This window comes from Mchenga conophoros, linkage group LG10 (assembly GCF_057382185.1).
Source record: "Mchenga conophoros isolate Kocher_MC1m ecotype Shallow Benthic linkage group LG10, M_conophoros_male_GT1.1, whole genome shotgun sequence".
Taxonomy (NCBI): domain Eukaryota; kingdom Metazoa; phylum Chordata; class Actinopteri; order Cichliformes; family Cichlidae; genus Mchenga; species Mchenga conophoros.
In genome coordinates this window covers 33,570,600-33,585,525 of record NC_140535.1, presented here as the reverse complement: position 1 = coordinate 33,585,525, position 14,926 = coordinate 33,570,600, and the positions used below count along the sequence as shown (strand labels likewise).

Below are 14,926 nucleotides of genomic sequence, written 5' to 3'. Positions count from 1 at the left end.
ATAGGTGCTCGCCGCGGTTGTCCATCTTCTCTGATGCGGACCGAGCATTCATTTGTATGCACACTGCTGCGTTGTTTGGGTGTCTGGGACTATTTAGAACAACAATTTCTTTGGTAAGTGCCAATCGGTCATGCTGTACTCTCTCAGGGACGTGACAGAGTTTAAAAAAAAGAAGTCAGCAATAGGTATGCACACACAGAAGAACAGAAACAAGGGAGACAAAAGTGGAAAAGACAAGAGACAGACAAAGCAGGAGAAGCTAAAATACCTCTCAGGAAAAAAAACATTGAAAAACATCAAAGGAATGGAGAAGAGATGAGAGAGCGAGGAAGCATGAAGGGAGACAGAGAGAAAGAAAAGGGAGAAGCAAAGAGATCACAACCTTCACAGCAAAGGTGAAAACTAAAGACAGTTAAAGGTTATAGAACAACAAAGATTACAGAAAGAGAACGGACGTTTTGTACAGTTATGCACCGTTCTTTGGAAATACAGCTGAAATACTGACGCCTTTGAGAATAAAAACAGCAAACTAAAGTTCACCATTTATAAGATTTGTAATGGTTATTTCACTAATTGTATGTTCAAGCTTTGATAGCAGCAGACGTATGATGTTGTTTCCAGTTTTTGTGACCGGGAACAGCGTTAGAGTTAGTTTACAATTAATCATGTCAGAGCTCTCATCTTCAAGGTGGTGCAGATCAGCTGGTCTGCTGGACTCCCAGTGCAAAGATTAAAAAACACAGACGCATACGATGAGAATAGGGGTTATTTGATTAAAATCGATTCTAGCGTGAATAATATCGATTCATTAAAACCCTGAATCGCTTTTTAAACATAAATTAAGTTTTTACGAAACACCAGAATCTCAGGCTAAACCTCACAAAATTTCGACAACCACCAAACAGCTAAAAACGTCAACTGCAGCAGGATTCTGCACAAAGACGTAAACACAGAGCGCGGCCGCAGACGTATCAGGATCAGTGAGACGTCAGCTTTCTCACCTGACTAAACGGACACGCCGTCGGGCTGAAAGCCGACAGCTCACTGATTCTGATGCGTCGGCGGGTCTGCGCTCTGTGTTTACGTCTTTTTTTGCGCTGATTCTGAAGCTGCAGGTTTTGTCTCTCTCCAACCAAATTTGACTGAACCAGCAGCAAAAGAAGATCCAAACTACGCTTCATGTTTCACTTCACATAAACATCGTCATGAATTCCCTCTGACCTTTAAATCACACTTCATGCCCAGCTCTCTCTCTGTACTTCAAGACCAGTTTCCCATCTAAAAATCTGTTTTCTGCATTGTTCGCTTGCTTATTACGCACCAGTCTACCATCATGTACGGCGCTGCCGGCCGCTGTGTTTGTTTGTTTGTTTTTTAATTTAACTGACGTTCGACAAGAAAGCCTCATTTCCGCTGTTACTGACGAAATGTAAACTTTTTAAAATTACGGGAAATTTCAAAACGCTCAGCTGTGTCTCTAATTAAACCTCTGTAACTTTGCTCTGCTTCACTTCAGCAGCATCAGGTAATGTTTATATGTTGATTCATGGTTTTCTTCTCTTCTTGTTCTACTGCAGAATATTTAAAGCTATCTGCTATAAAAAGCCAGGAAAATCTCCTTCATGTTTTTTTTATGTTTTATGCTCTGTTACTTTGACACAAAGGCATCTGCTGTGATCCTTACACCTCTGATGAAGTCTCACAAGTGTCAGCTTTCTTTTTATACATATAAAAATATGGATATGTACTGATAAATGATTGGAATTATAATATTTCTGACTGTCTGAGGCAAAATTTCCCTGATTCAAATCAATTCGATTGAATCGAATCCAATCGTGAATCGGAGTCGAATCGATTCTAGAAATCAGTGACGATACCCGGCCGTAGGTGAGAAACTGAAGGCATGAGGATGAGTAGATGTGGATGTGTGGGACAGAGTGGGAAAATAAAAAGATGTATGTACTGTATGATAATGCAAAGCTTATGTCCTACACTTTATGGTGCAGTAAGAAACTAGAGTGTAGTCGCAGCCTGCAACATTTTTTCAAGTCTATTTAATATGATATAGTATGAAAATTAGAAACAGTATAAGTGGCCTCTCATGTCACTCTTGGTTGTTTTTAAAGCCCTATACATACTGTTTCAATAGCAATGTTCATATCTAGCTTCAAACAATGGGATCAGCATTTATAAGAATAATAAATATGATAATATGAGCAAAAAGTCGCTGACCTGTTGTATCTTGTGTTTACAAAGTGTAACCAGTTGGAAAAATCCCAGCGTAAAAGCAGAGGAGCTAAAAATGCCTTTTTCCAGACACAGGATGAACTGAGACGCTGCACCGAGGATCAGTATGATGAAGGAATATTTTACACAGTGAATCATGCAAAATTACTCCAGTCGAGTCTACGAATAAAAATATGCAGTAAGAAATGAGCATAATGGCTCCCCTTTTAAACTTAAAGTCAAAGTTAGTGCTTTTTTCTGCTTCTGGTTTCCCCAGGCGGTGTTTCCATGCTTCGCTGCAGCAGAGGGATACTTCCTAGTAGTATCATGCAGATCTATTGCTGGGCCAGAACACATTACATCGTGAAGAGAAAGTCACCTACCAGGAGCTGCTGGGTTTCATCATTTTTTCGGACAGATCAAATTCTGCACAGTCGTCTTTCAGCAGAAGAGTTTCTGTTTTTTTTGTTGCGTGTACGCACAGCAGAATAAGTTACCAAGAACTTAGCATACACATATCACGACCTCTGCTTTTAAACCCCGCAGGTACAGACAGATTAGAGGCTTCACAAGCAGGGACTGCACATCACCTGTGTGAGAGCACAAACTACTCCCCAAACCCCACTTGTTTGCTACTAATTGGGTCTAAAATATGACAAACATATTGCTAATTATCGTAATACTTGAAGTCCCTCATCATGTTAAGTGCCTGTAATCAGCCTCAAAGTCGTGTAAACAGCAAATCAAAGTCAAAATGTGTTAGCGGTTCACTTTAACACGAGTTCTTGCTGAAACTGTGGAGAGTCTTCATCGTTAAAACGATGGACTGATCAAAAAGATGTCAACAGAAGCGGGCAGAAGGACAAGGAGCTGTTTTTCTTTGTTTGCATGAAAACAGAACTAATTACTGTGAAGGTGATTATTTTTTTCACTAAGGGCCAGGTTGGCTTTTATCACCTAGTCAAGAAAATCATCAATTTGCAAAAGTCGGGGTATCCTTGTCAAAAATAACATTTGCTTAATGACTGGAAAAATGACCCTGCAAATAGAATTTATAAATCACACGATTCGGGTCAACCTATGATGCGGTAAAGTTTTTCCAGCTGCAGTCATTTATATTTGGCAGCACATTGCATGTTATATTTGGCTCTGACGTGGGACATCCCCACGTCTGCACAGGTTGGGAAAGCATAAGGTGGGGATACTACCAGAAGCAACCCCACCCACACAAATGCATATGGAGGTGGGCTGCAAAGCAGCTTGCAGCTCAGCAGTAACTGCCGCTAAATTAAAATACAATACATTTATACTTTTATATTAAAATCCTAACTACAAACTCACTGCACATGAACAGAACTGAAGACAGCACATTTACAATTTTACAGTCACAAGAGCAACATATGTTTAAAAAATGAACAATTTTACCCTTACAGTGGTTTGAACTAGTTTAAATAAAACTATTTATCCTATAATGAATCTGAGATGCTAAGAAGACAACATTTTCAACAGCATGAAGCTGATGATAACAGCATCGGCTAAAAGTTTAAGCTGGAAATCCAGTCAGTTGGAAACTTTCAGCTCTGGCGAGTCTTTCCCAGCCACGACTTTGGTCGAATAAAGCACTGCAGAAATGCCTTTTTAATAACAATTCCCAGCTGTTAACATCTGAACAAACAGACTGATTGATTGTAGTTGGGCGAGTGACAAAAACACACACGAGGAGTTGATTGCAGTTATTAAACCTCCACAGTCTGAACATATCGCAGCCTTTATTGCGAGGTTTAGAAAGGCCAACTTTAAGTATTATTTTGCTTTGTTAAAAATACGATTTCGATGTTTCAAATTTGTGGTTGCAATCACAGAGCTCACACTGTGCATAATCAGTCCAGTTATAATAAGTCTTATTTCAGAAAATAAACCATTAGATGCTAAAGTTTGAACTAAAGAGAGACAAGTTTTTCGCATTTTATTAATTGACTGATTTCTTTTTTGAGTCGTGGTTTATGTTTGAAAGCAGGAAACTAATTATATGTGTCTCCAAGTTTGGCCAAAGTCTGAGGAAGCCATAATGAAGTGCAAAGACTGCGAGCTCTGCCAGGCCATCACACTAAATAAATAAAAACCCAGCCTCTTAATTGACCCGCCCGATGGCTGGATCACACTTTGATAGAAGATAAATAAGAGGACGACTGTAATGGATGGACCCTGCAGGTGTCCGGTCGGTTTTACAGACGCAGCTCATTAAACTGATGGAATCGAGGAAGCACGCACATCTCCATGAATATAATTTCAGCCTCTCTGTACATTTTGTTCGCTCGGCGTCTGAAGGTTTAGGTGCTATTTACCCTGCAGCGAAGTGGACACAAACAACGGGCGGGGGGGAGGGGTATAATTTCCATGGAAATGACTTTGCTGTGCAGTGCCAGGCGGATGTGGGAAGACGTTTGCTCCGCTCAGTTTGATTCCTGCTCCAAAGTCTAATCCTCAAATTATCACTCAGTCAGCAAATTCCCCCCTTCTCTGCTCTCAAACCCCACTTTTGTCCCTCTTCTCATTTTCCTCTCACTTTCCTCTCAAACCGCCCTGAAGCTCTATCTGTCCATCTGTCTGCAGGAGAGAGGAGACAGTATCAGAGACATTGCATAAGTGCAGACGGGTGTTTCACTGAGTGCCACGATAACTCTGGTTTAAACCAGTAATATCTCATGTAGAACATGTGAGCAGTTCATAAAAGGTGTCCATCAAACTACTGGTGCTCATGCAAGGGGAAAAAACCCATAAAAGCATAAAACATTCAAAACTAGTAAATGGCCTTTATTTGATAGAGTTAAAGAGATACATGAACGTGTATCGGCTTGAGTCGTCTTCTGGGTGTAAAGATAAAAGATAAAAAACACAGAAATTACAGCTTCATGCTCCACAGGTGTGTCACAGTAAGTGCATGCATTATTTCTCACAGCCTCTAGGGGCAGTGGTGAGTACAGCACTGATCTAACCTTTTGAGGCTCCGCCCAGGAACTGCTGAGCCCTCTGATTGGTTAGAAAAGTGTTTTTTAAAACAGTCTGAGATATGTAAACACACACAAAACATCAATAACCATAAAACAGAATCAAAGACACTGGAGTATTAAAAATGCGACACTGTTAGCGATGGATTGACAACACCATCGGTAGGTGAACTCTAGTCAATTATAAAAGCAGTGACCCTACTGTAGGACCAAGGTACTGACTATAAACAACATGAGGGGTCAAAGTGTTCATTAGCACCAGATGTACTGATGGCCTTAAGGACATAAATCCAGTATACCGCCCTTTGTTTGATGCACTTGATTTTGTCCCCGCCCCTGGCATCAAGACTAATAGTTTCAATATCTCACACTCTCAGTGTTAATCACTGTCATGATGTGCTTCTGTGTACTGTTAGGCCATGGGATACCTGCATTCACCCACCGCGTCCCTGAGTCTCCTTTAGTCAGACAGAGCCGACCACCAGAGCATTTGAGTAAGTATGCAGCACAGATGACACCAGTTTTATTCCTAAATATATTTTCAGGATGTTCTCATAATGTTATCTAGTAAATAAATAAATGACCACAGTAAAAACTAACTACAGACCAGTAAGTCCTTAATTGTTTGAGATCTTCTGGAGCTGATTCCCGTGGGTTCAGTAAAAATCTTGTGCACTCAGCTTCATAAGTTTGCTCTCTCTTTGGTTAAACATATCATAGATGTTGTGAGTTTGAAGAAAATACAACATATTCAACTTTTCTAAAGACCTAAAGGAAAAAATTACTATTGTGAATAAATGTTAGTAGTCAATAAATTAAAACTGCAGACGTGGGAACACAAGCTGGTCTTTAGATTAATGTTGTAATTTCTTTGTTGTTTGCTCCATCATGTCCAACCAGCACGGTGGTAATACAAGCCAGTGGGAGAAGATTTGTGGCAACAATAAAATGCAAAATTCAACTGAATGATTTTTTTAAAACAAAGGCTCTGCAAAAAATAGTTTGTTATTGATGAAATAGACTTATCCTTTCCTTTACCGTCCCTATCCTGCTGAGAGCTAAATGAGAAGAAGCGTTCTCGTGTCTCTGGACAGCCTGTAGAGCAGAGAGCGGAAGCAGGAGGAAACAACTCTGCAGTCTCGTGTCAAAGAGCAAGGATGTTTTACTCTGCATCGCTTTTCACAACTTTCCAGACTTGAGGTGGTTTTATGGTTGCAAAAAGACCACGAGGCTTACTGCCAGATGGTAAATATAATGTTCTGCTGGGCAGCCATATTGCAAAAAAGCTCAGCTAAACAGTTTCCAGCAGCACTGGGCATTATTCAAATGCATATATCTCCTGTAGTGTGGAAGAAACTGTCACAGTAAAAAAAATTAATGAATGAATGACTCAAGAGTTTTTCAGCTGACTGTATCATGCACGTCTATTGCTGCATGATACAACCAGCTGAAAAACTTCTTAAATTATTATCCCAGGCACCTCATTTCTTTAGCGATCTCTGAATGCCAACCTCGTGTATTATTTGCATGACAGTCATCTGTTCTCTTCTGCTTATTTAAACTATTGTCGTGGAGAAGCTGGAGTCTATCCCAGCTTCCTGCAGTGAGAGGTGGGTTACACCCTAGACATGTCCCACTCTGTCTCAGAGGTGACACAGGGAGACATACAACTACCCAATTTAAAGCACCAGTTATCCTAACAGGCCTTTGGGCTGCGAGAGGAAGTCAGAGCAGTTGGGAGAACATGCTAACTCCACAGAGAAAGGTCCCAGCCAGACGGAGGATTTGAACCTCTGTGTAACAGTGCTAATGTATATGTTTGGGGATAAAGAGGGTGAAGGGCAAACATTGCTGATTATCAAACTAAGTTTAGTACCTGCTGTTAGCTAGCACACATTAAATGTAACTTAAACTTGAAACTTTTGTGTTTCCCGTTACATTTATTAGTTGCGTAATCACAGTCCTTACAACACTTAAGGCATAAGAAGATCTTTCTTATCCTCTTACGCTCTTAACCAACAGGTCGCTACTTACAGCGTTGCAATAAATAAAATCATATCAGCATATATTAAAAGTATAGACGATTATCTTTGTGAGGAAATCGTGTGTTAGCAAATCTTGTGCCAGTTGGTTTTTTTAAAGCTGTTCTGAGAGTGACTGAGGAGCTGAATGCACCAAACAGCTGATGTAAATTCATGTCTGCGTAAGCAAGATGTCAATCAGCATCGCGACAATGTGACAACAAGCTGCAGTTTTGTGACAGTTTCCCTGTTTCTGTGCAGCTGCAGACACACAGACAGAAATAAAAGTCTCTCATTTTCATTGGAGGCAACCTGTTGCTCTTATTGTGTTTGTTTAGCTGGAATATAAATGCTAAAAGTGCACACAGTGATTGTGTAATTTAACCCCAAGCTAGCAACTCTGTTTACCTGCTCTGCCTTTGCCTGATTCCTTCTCTTTCCTTTCTGTGGTCCTGTCTTCTTTAACTTTACTCAAATCTGTTTTCCTCCTTCTTCTTCATAATAATAATAATAATAATAATGGATTGCATTTTTAAAGCGCTTTTCGAGACCCTCAAAGCGCTTTACAATTCCACTATTCATTCACTCTCACACACTGGTGGAGGCAGCTACAGGTGTAGCCACAGCTGCCCTGGGGCAGACTGACAGAAGCGAGGCTGCCATATCGCGCCATTACCAGTAGGCGGAAGGAGTAAAGTGTCTTGCCCAAGGACACAACTACCGAGACTGTCTGAGCCGGGGATCGAACTGGAAACCTTCTGATTACACGACAAACTGCCAACTCTTGAGCCACGATCACGATCTTACTTGGTAGTGTTCGCTCTTACACCCTCAAAAGTGCACGTTCAGAAGTTAAAGCTTTACAAAGGCAACGGGAATTTGGAGGGAAATGTTCAGCACCTTCATAATAGCTGAGTTGAGTGGTCTCCCACCTGTTCAGTGCAGTGAAAGCTCTACAGCAGAGCTTGGTGGTTTGATGCTAAATGCTGATCAAGGCTGAGAGCAAAGCTGGTCTTTCGAAGCATGGGTCTTATTGTATCTGCAGAACTGCGCCTGTTGGGGAGGATGAAACCTTGGAAAACAAGCTAACAGCAAACAGCTGACAGCTCGCAGTGGCTCCTCCGAAAGACCATGTTGACTTTAGTAAGTCAGCGGGTGGAAACACTGCCAGGGTTACGGAGCCATTACGATGCCTAATATTAAGCGGTGTTAAAAACCTGCATTACAGCAGCCATGGATGAAAGTTACAACCGTGCCTGGAGCTGCTAGCTGCATGTTTTTGTTAAACCAAGGACTTTAGCATCTTTGAAACAAGGCTCATGGTTACTTTGATTCATTTATTTTATTCTGCATTAATGACATGCCTAAGGCCTGCCTTTTTTCTTTTTGTATAAATATTATCAAGTGTCTGCGGCCGTGCTAACAAATCTGTGAGTCTTTACTCGAGCTAAATGATAATGCCACAGCACCAGTCCTTTGGCAAAAACAAACATGGTGACTTTTTTGGTGATGTTGGAAGAAATCTGGTCTGATGGTATGTAATGACCTGACCCACAGGCCTGAGGACTTAGTGAGGAGACAGTTGTCTCCTGGCTGAGTAGCAGTCAAACTTGGAAACGTGTTTTTGCAAACAAAGTAACAAAATAAAAATGTCCATAACCACTGAAGCCAACACATTTTAAAAAACGGCAACTTTTACTTTGAAAAAGGAGAATGGTCACCATCTCCGGCGTGTGCTGCACTCTTCACAGTTTCCTTACTGTTTATTAAGTTTGCAGACAAGTGGGCGTCAACTGCAGGCAGCCGCAGCAATCTGCTAGTGACCAAAGCAACCGCAAGTTGTTTCTGAAACCAACCTAACACCCTAGTGACTGTTGGTCTGTGCTGCACAGCAAACCACATTGTTTCAAATAATTCTCTTAAAAATGCTTCAAAAGGCACAAATACCACAAACATAGTAAGAGGCCAATTTCAGTGGCCCCAATTACCAAAGCTAAAGGCTAGCAAAGAGCACTTGGCTACAGCTCGCTGTGTCAGGATACCTGTGAGTGAAAGCCACGCCCCCTTTCTTTAACCCTTACCAGTATTCAAAATAAAATTCAACTCCTGTGCAGCTGAAGGAAGAATCTCTCCACAGAGGCCTAAAGAGTTTTTTCCACTTAGGCTGTAACATGTTAATACTGTTATTTCCATATTTTAACACAGGGCTCTATGGGCCGACTTGCTGTGTGGAAGTGAATACATTGGTTTGTGTATCCCTGAGACGTAGCTTCCCTCAGTTTCCTGCAGGTTCCCTGAGTGGCACACCTTAGAAAGCATCACCTAATCACCATGGACAAAAGTATTAGGCCACACCTCTTAATCTTTGACTTTAGGTGAATTATTCAGTGCCGTTGCCACTAGCATGTAAAATCAAGCCCCAGCAAAGCGGTCTGTCTTTACAGGCATTTGTGAAAAAGTCGGCCGAGAGTGGTAATATTGCAGGAGCCAATATTGCAACAAGTAAGACTGTGGAATTTCTTCCCTTCTAGATATTCTGTGATCAACTGTAAGTGTTGTTATTGCTAAGTGGAAGCATTTAGGAAACACAGCACCTCAGCTGTGAAGTGGCAGACCACCTAAAATTAGAGGGGTCGCTGAGTGCCGAGGAGCACCAGTCTCCAACTCTGTGCTGACTTAATAACTGCAGAGCTCCAAACCTCCTCTGGCATTAAAATCAGCATGAAAAGCGTGAGCCGGGAGTTTCATGGCACAGCTGTGAATGTATAAATATACAATGTTCAGACTCGTGCTTAGTTTGGCAGCTCCTGTGCTAACTGTTCTCTCTTTGTGCTCTGGATTTCCTATTTGTGTCAGTCGGCCTCCAGGAAGCCCCGCCTGTTGTTTTTTATTCGTCGAGTCGCACAACCTTCCTTCCTACTCTGGCTAGGTGAACGTGGAGCAGCCAGTGCAAACCACATTTCAATAAGTGTAAACTTGTGTTGCCAGACTTATGTTTCACCGTGCATGCAGAAGTCTGTAGAAAATCTCACTCTCAGCACAAACATTGGGATGAGAACTTTACATATCCTGATACAGCAAATTTAAATATTGAAAAGTCATCATTTTTCTGTCTCAATATTACCGGCTTCTCATAAGTGTAATTGTAAAAATATCTTTCTTTAAGTCTAACAGCATTCAGCAGAGCAGGTATGTTCACGTACAGCAGGGCAGAAGCAATGTACTGTATCCAACCATATTTTGGGCAATAACTGAGTGCAGGGACAGAACTTTATGCTGCATGGAAGTCAACACCATCCCCAACATCCCCAAAGCAACAGCTTTACAACCACGAGCCCAAAACAAACATCCTCAGGCTCCACAAATAGAAGACCCTCGGGTCTCCTGGTCAAGGCCAGAACCTTGGTCAGTAAACACTAAAAATCTCAGCTGCAACAGAAATGAAACACAACAATGCTACAGCCATTGAGTCACAGCAGGGCTGCCTCTTAAATGAATGTGCCACGCTCGGCAACCTTCGGATAATCATTTTGACATAAATCACAAAAAAGCAACAGGTACGCCCTGAAAATCCTCACAGTCACACACACACACACACACACACACACACACACACACACACACACACACACACACACACACCTGAACCAGCATGCTCTCAGCAAAGTGGTAAAATTCTAAATTCTAAACAATCTCACTACTGGAAACACTCTGTTTGGTCTCAGTAACAGAGAGTGTGCAGGAGGAGGCCACATGCTCGCTCGTTGTAAACGCACTGAAAAGACACTACACAGACTTTGTGTCACGGTGAGGTGGAAGATGGTGGAACATTCATCCAAATCATTGAATTCAGGTGTTCCAATCACTTCCAATCAAGCACTTAGACATGCAGATTGCTTCTCCAAACATTTTTCTCCAAACATCCCAGAACAGTTAAAGATTCTATAGCTGCACAGGGTGAGCCGACACGATGTTAAACCCTATGGATTAAGAGTGTGTTATCAGTCAAGCTCATATGTGTGTGAAGACACAAGACAAGTTCAAGACAAGTTCTGAGCTTCAGCGAATGAATGAACACTTTCCTCACTTACTAGCAAGAAAAATCCACTCTGCCTAAATGAAAGTGTCTAAAAGTTTGCTGTCAGAAGTCAAGTTAAAATGGTCCTAATTTGAGGTTAATGTGTTTCAACACTGTTTCATTTGAAGCTCTAAAGTCAGCATTTTAACTTCCCAACAGTAGTGCGTGTGAAGCTGGGCTCAGAAGAACCAAAGCTCCATCTGAGTGCCTGTAATGATTTAAAAACAGACATGACTTTTGCCCACTGAGCTATGTGACGAACAAGACCCTCACTCCCCTCATTCCCCCACCAACACACACGCCCCCGTCACCACAACTGAATCCACACACTCATCCGTCCCAACCAGAGCTGAACCGGAGTCCGTGTTGAAGCATGTGCCTCCTCCTCCTCAGAGACACACAGTAGCCTGCAGTCTGTCCACATCCACCTTCTTCTTACTTATTTATAGCATCTTGTTCCCCAGAGGTCCAAAGTAATTGAAACCAAATGTGTTGCTGACACTGATACAGAGAGGTGGAGGGGGGCAGATCAGCCCACCCACTCACCCGCCTCCTCCTCCTCTGCTTCTCTATACCCAAAGATTATAGACCAGAGGTGAGATTTACAGTCTTGGAAACAACTTTTCTTTCAATTTCATCTAGAAATAGGGGGAAAAAAAGTTTCTTCCAACTTTTCTGTTCACAACAAATAACTGAATTAAATCGTGTCAGTCTCAGGGGCTCTGCATTTATAAAGCAGTTATAATGTTTTGCTTTTTTTCCCAAGCCAGTGAGCACCAAGTGGAAGAAAAAAAAAAGCAGTTTTCTTCCATCTCCCCCCAGGAGAAAGAAGCAAAGTAAAAGGGACTAACTGCAACTTTAATTTGCTCTCTTTTTTTAAAGCAGGCAGCTTGCAGCAATCAAAGCTCAGTCCACCTCCCCACCCACCAAAGCCACACCGACAACCACAGTCAATGAGCAGACCCAACAAGGCAGTGAAAGCAAACTTACCATGCTTCCTCCCCCCCCTTCTTGTTTGTTATTCCTCTCTTTAGTCCAACTCTTTCCTCCTGGGCTCCTGTTGAGCTCTGCTTCAAGTCGAGGTGTGTCAAGCAGATAAAAATGGAATGGAGCTGCTGCTAAGAAGCTGCATGAGGCCTTCACTGACCAAGTCAGACAGCCACCCCTCTTTCTTTCTGTCCCCTCCCTGCTGCCTTGCTCACTTGTCAGCTTTTCCAATAACAAACCAATGCCCGCCTCTTTTGGCCGAGTCCCCGAGCTGTGAGCCGCTTCCTGAACGCGTGGTGGACTCCCGTGACCCAGCTGTCTCCCTCTTTTCTTTCTTTTACTTTTTTTTTTGCAGCTGCTGCTCTGCTGTGGAGAGTCCTGTTACTCCAGCCCTCTGTCTGTGAGCTGCAGCCCTGCCTTCTTGCCTTCCAGATTTAGAAACAGAGACACATGTGGGTATGAAGTTTAAAGAGGCGGGGCTTGCCTGAGAGTGTTGTGTTGTCATGACGACCCCTCCTTGTCTACATCTAGAGTTCTGCCCCTGTTGTGTTTTATGAGCAAATACATGGAGCGAGTTGGGATTTTCTGTGTCTGCAGTCTGCACACTTTCACTTTTCCACCAGTCATTAGAATAAGAATCAACTTAGTAAGTATATTTATATGCATTTATAGAATCTGCAGGCAGGGAACAAAATGCCATGCACTGGACCACCCAGACTGGACCACCCAGAGATCAACCTCTGTCAAACTGTTCATGTGAGGACTCGAACAGAGGACTCGGAACTCTAACGTATCAGCTTTCATCTGGTAACAATTTAACTTTTAGTTACGCTTAAAAAAAAAGATCAAGTTTTGTAAACAATGAACAATACACGGAGCAGGAAGTGTTGGTCTGGATATCTGCACAGGAAGCCAGAAGAGGTTTCTCAGATTTCTTACACACTAACACACTTCTGTTCTAGCCTAAGGTAACTGCAGATATTTGATCCATTTATTTAATTAGTCTAATTAATTAAGTGCTTATTATAATTTTTCTGTTATTATGTACTTTATCTACAATTAGAAGGTAAAGTAAGTGTCAGAAAAATGTGAAAAACACCCAGCACTCCACCCTAGAGCACAATAATCCCTTTTCCAAAGTACCGAATGAATTATTGTATTATTACACAGAACTACATCCATGCATCCACCCAAACTGCTTTCTTATCTGATTGCTAGGACACTGGAATACAGCCCAGCTGACACCAAGCTATAGGTGGGTCACCACCAGTGTACTTTACACTAAAGGAAGACGCCCGAGTACTTGGAGAAAACCTGAGACAGACAGGACTGAGCCGACCAGCAGCCTCAGTGGATCTTGACTGAATATAATAGATATATAAAAGATAGCTTGTAGGTCTAAAACTAATAAGCCTGTATGGTCAGGAGAAAGCCATTCGTTCTAATTAAAAACAGGGAAGGCCTCAGGAGGACATAGAAATCTATCCAAAGATGGCGACCTTAATCTATGACCTCAGCTTTGATGACCTGATGAGTTCTTGGTCTCATTTATTAGTTTCAGGTCTTATTCAGTAAAACATTATGGATTTTTTTTTAAATTACAGTCCTCATTAGAATAAAAATGGAAAGTAAAACAGTTAAAAGTTGTTAAACTTTATAACTCACAAGTAGTTAAACTAAAAGTGTTCAGCGTCCCTTGGTTTCTCAGTCGGATCTGCACTCGTGTCCAGTTCCATAACACCAGGATGGTGATGGTGAAATGCTCAGCTTGAGGCCAGGTCATGTGACTCACACAGGATGTCAGAACAAGGCGCTGGACAAAACCATAATTGTGCACGGTTCTTTTCTTTCTTTATTTGGTTCAAATTAACTCCATTTTGCAAATTTACATTTTTCTACTGGAGTCTCCAGTGTCATGTCAGATGTCGGTGGGCCAAAAATAAACTTGCTATTAGTTGAAGTTTCAAAATCCAATCAATTACAGCCTGAGTCACTGCTGCTAATTGGTGAGTCACACTCACTGACAGAGTTCTAAAAATGTGGAAAGATTTTGAAGCAAAATCGTAAAAAAAGCTCAAACTGACACAAGCTAAGCTAAAAAGACAGAGCCAAAAAGTGGAGGGGCAAACAGCCCCTTGACCCCCTGATTTCCAGCACTCTTGGCTGTGAGGCAAATTGTCCCATCTGCAGAACTCTTCACCACAGATTCATTTGCAGCAGTAACACATTCTGCGACCCTTAGCGGCCCTTTTGCCTGCTGTCTCATTGCATCTCCTTCAGATTGAACTCTGTCTCATGTTGCACAGCAGTGCTACAGGCGTGCGCACTGCGCTGCAGTGTGACACTGAGTGTGACAGCAGGTCAGAACGTGCTGCTTGTGCTGCTGTTCCAGTTTACTCAGACATATTTGTGATAGTTGTAACATCAGGAATGAATTGAAAATTAATTTTGCAGCAAGATAACAAGCCCAAGGGTCATAATGAACTTCCCATGACAGACATACGGTCCACGCTCATCTCAACATCATCTCACATCAGACTGTGTTAGGAGACAGAGACAGAAGACACAGAGAAAGTTGAAATCCACTTTACAACCGTGGCGAGTGT

At 42.0% G+C, this 14,926-nt stretch overlaps 1 protein-coding gene across 5 annotated transcripts in view; it reads right to left on the bottom strand.

Moving 5' to 3' along the window:
* sgcd (sarcoglycan, delta (dystrophin-associated glycoprotein)) overlaps positions 1-14,926 on the bottom strand; it is a 421,531-nt gene that overhangs the window by 179,626 nt on the left and 226,979 nt on the right. The window contains exon 1 of one of the 5 annotated variants that reach the window (XM_085289870.1): positions 12,324-12,739. The exons of 3 other annotated variants lie outside the window; for them this stretch is intronic. In XM_085289870.1, coding sequence (XP_085145996.1) covers positions 12,324-12,326 — 3 coding nt within the window. In that variant the 5' untranslated portion in view covers positions 12,327-12,739. Of the gene's footprint in view, positions 1-11,677; positions 11,698-12,323; positions 12,740-14,926 lie in introns of those variants that run through there. One more of the 5 variants, XM_085289873.1, reaches the window with a different exon arrangement.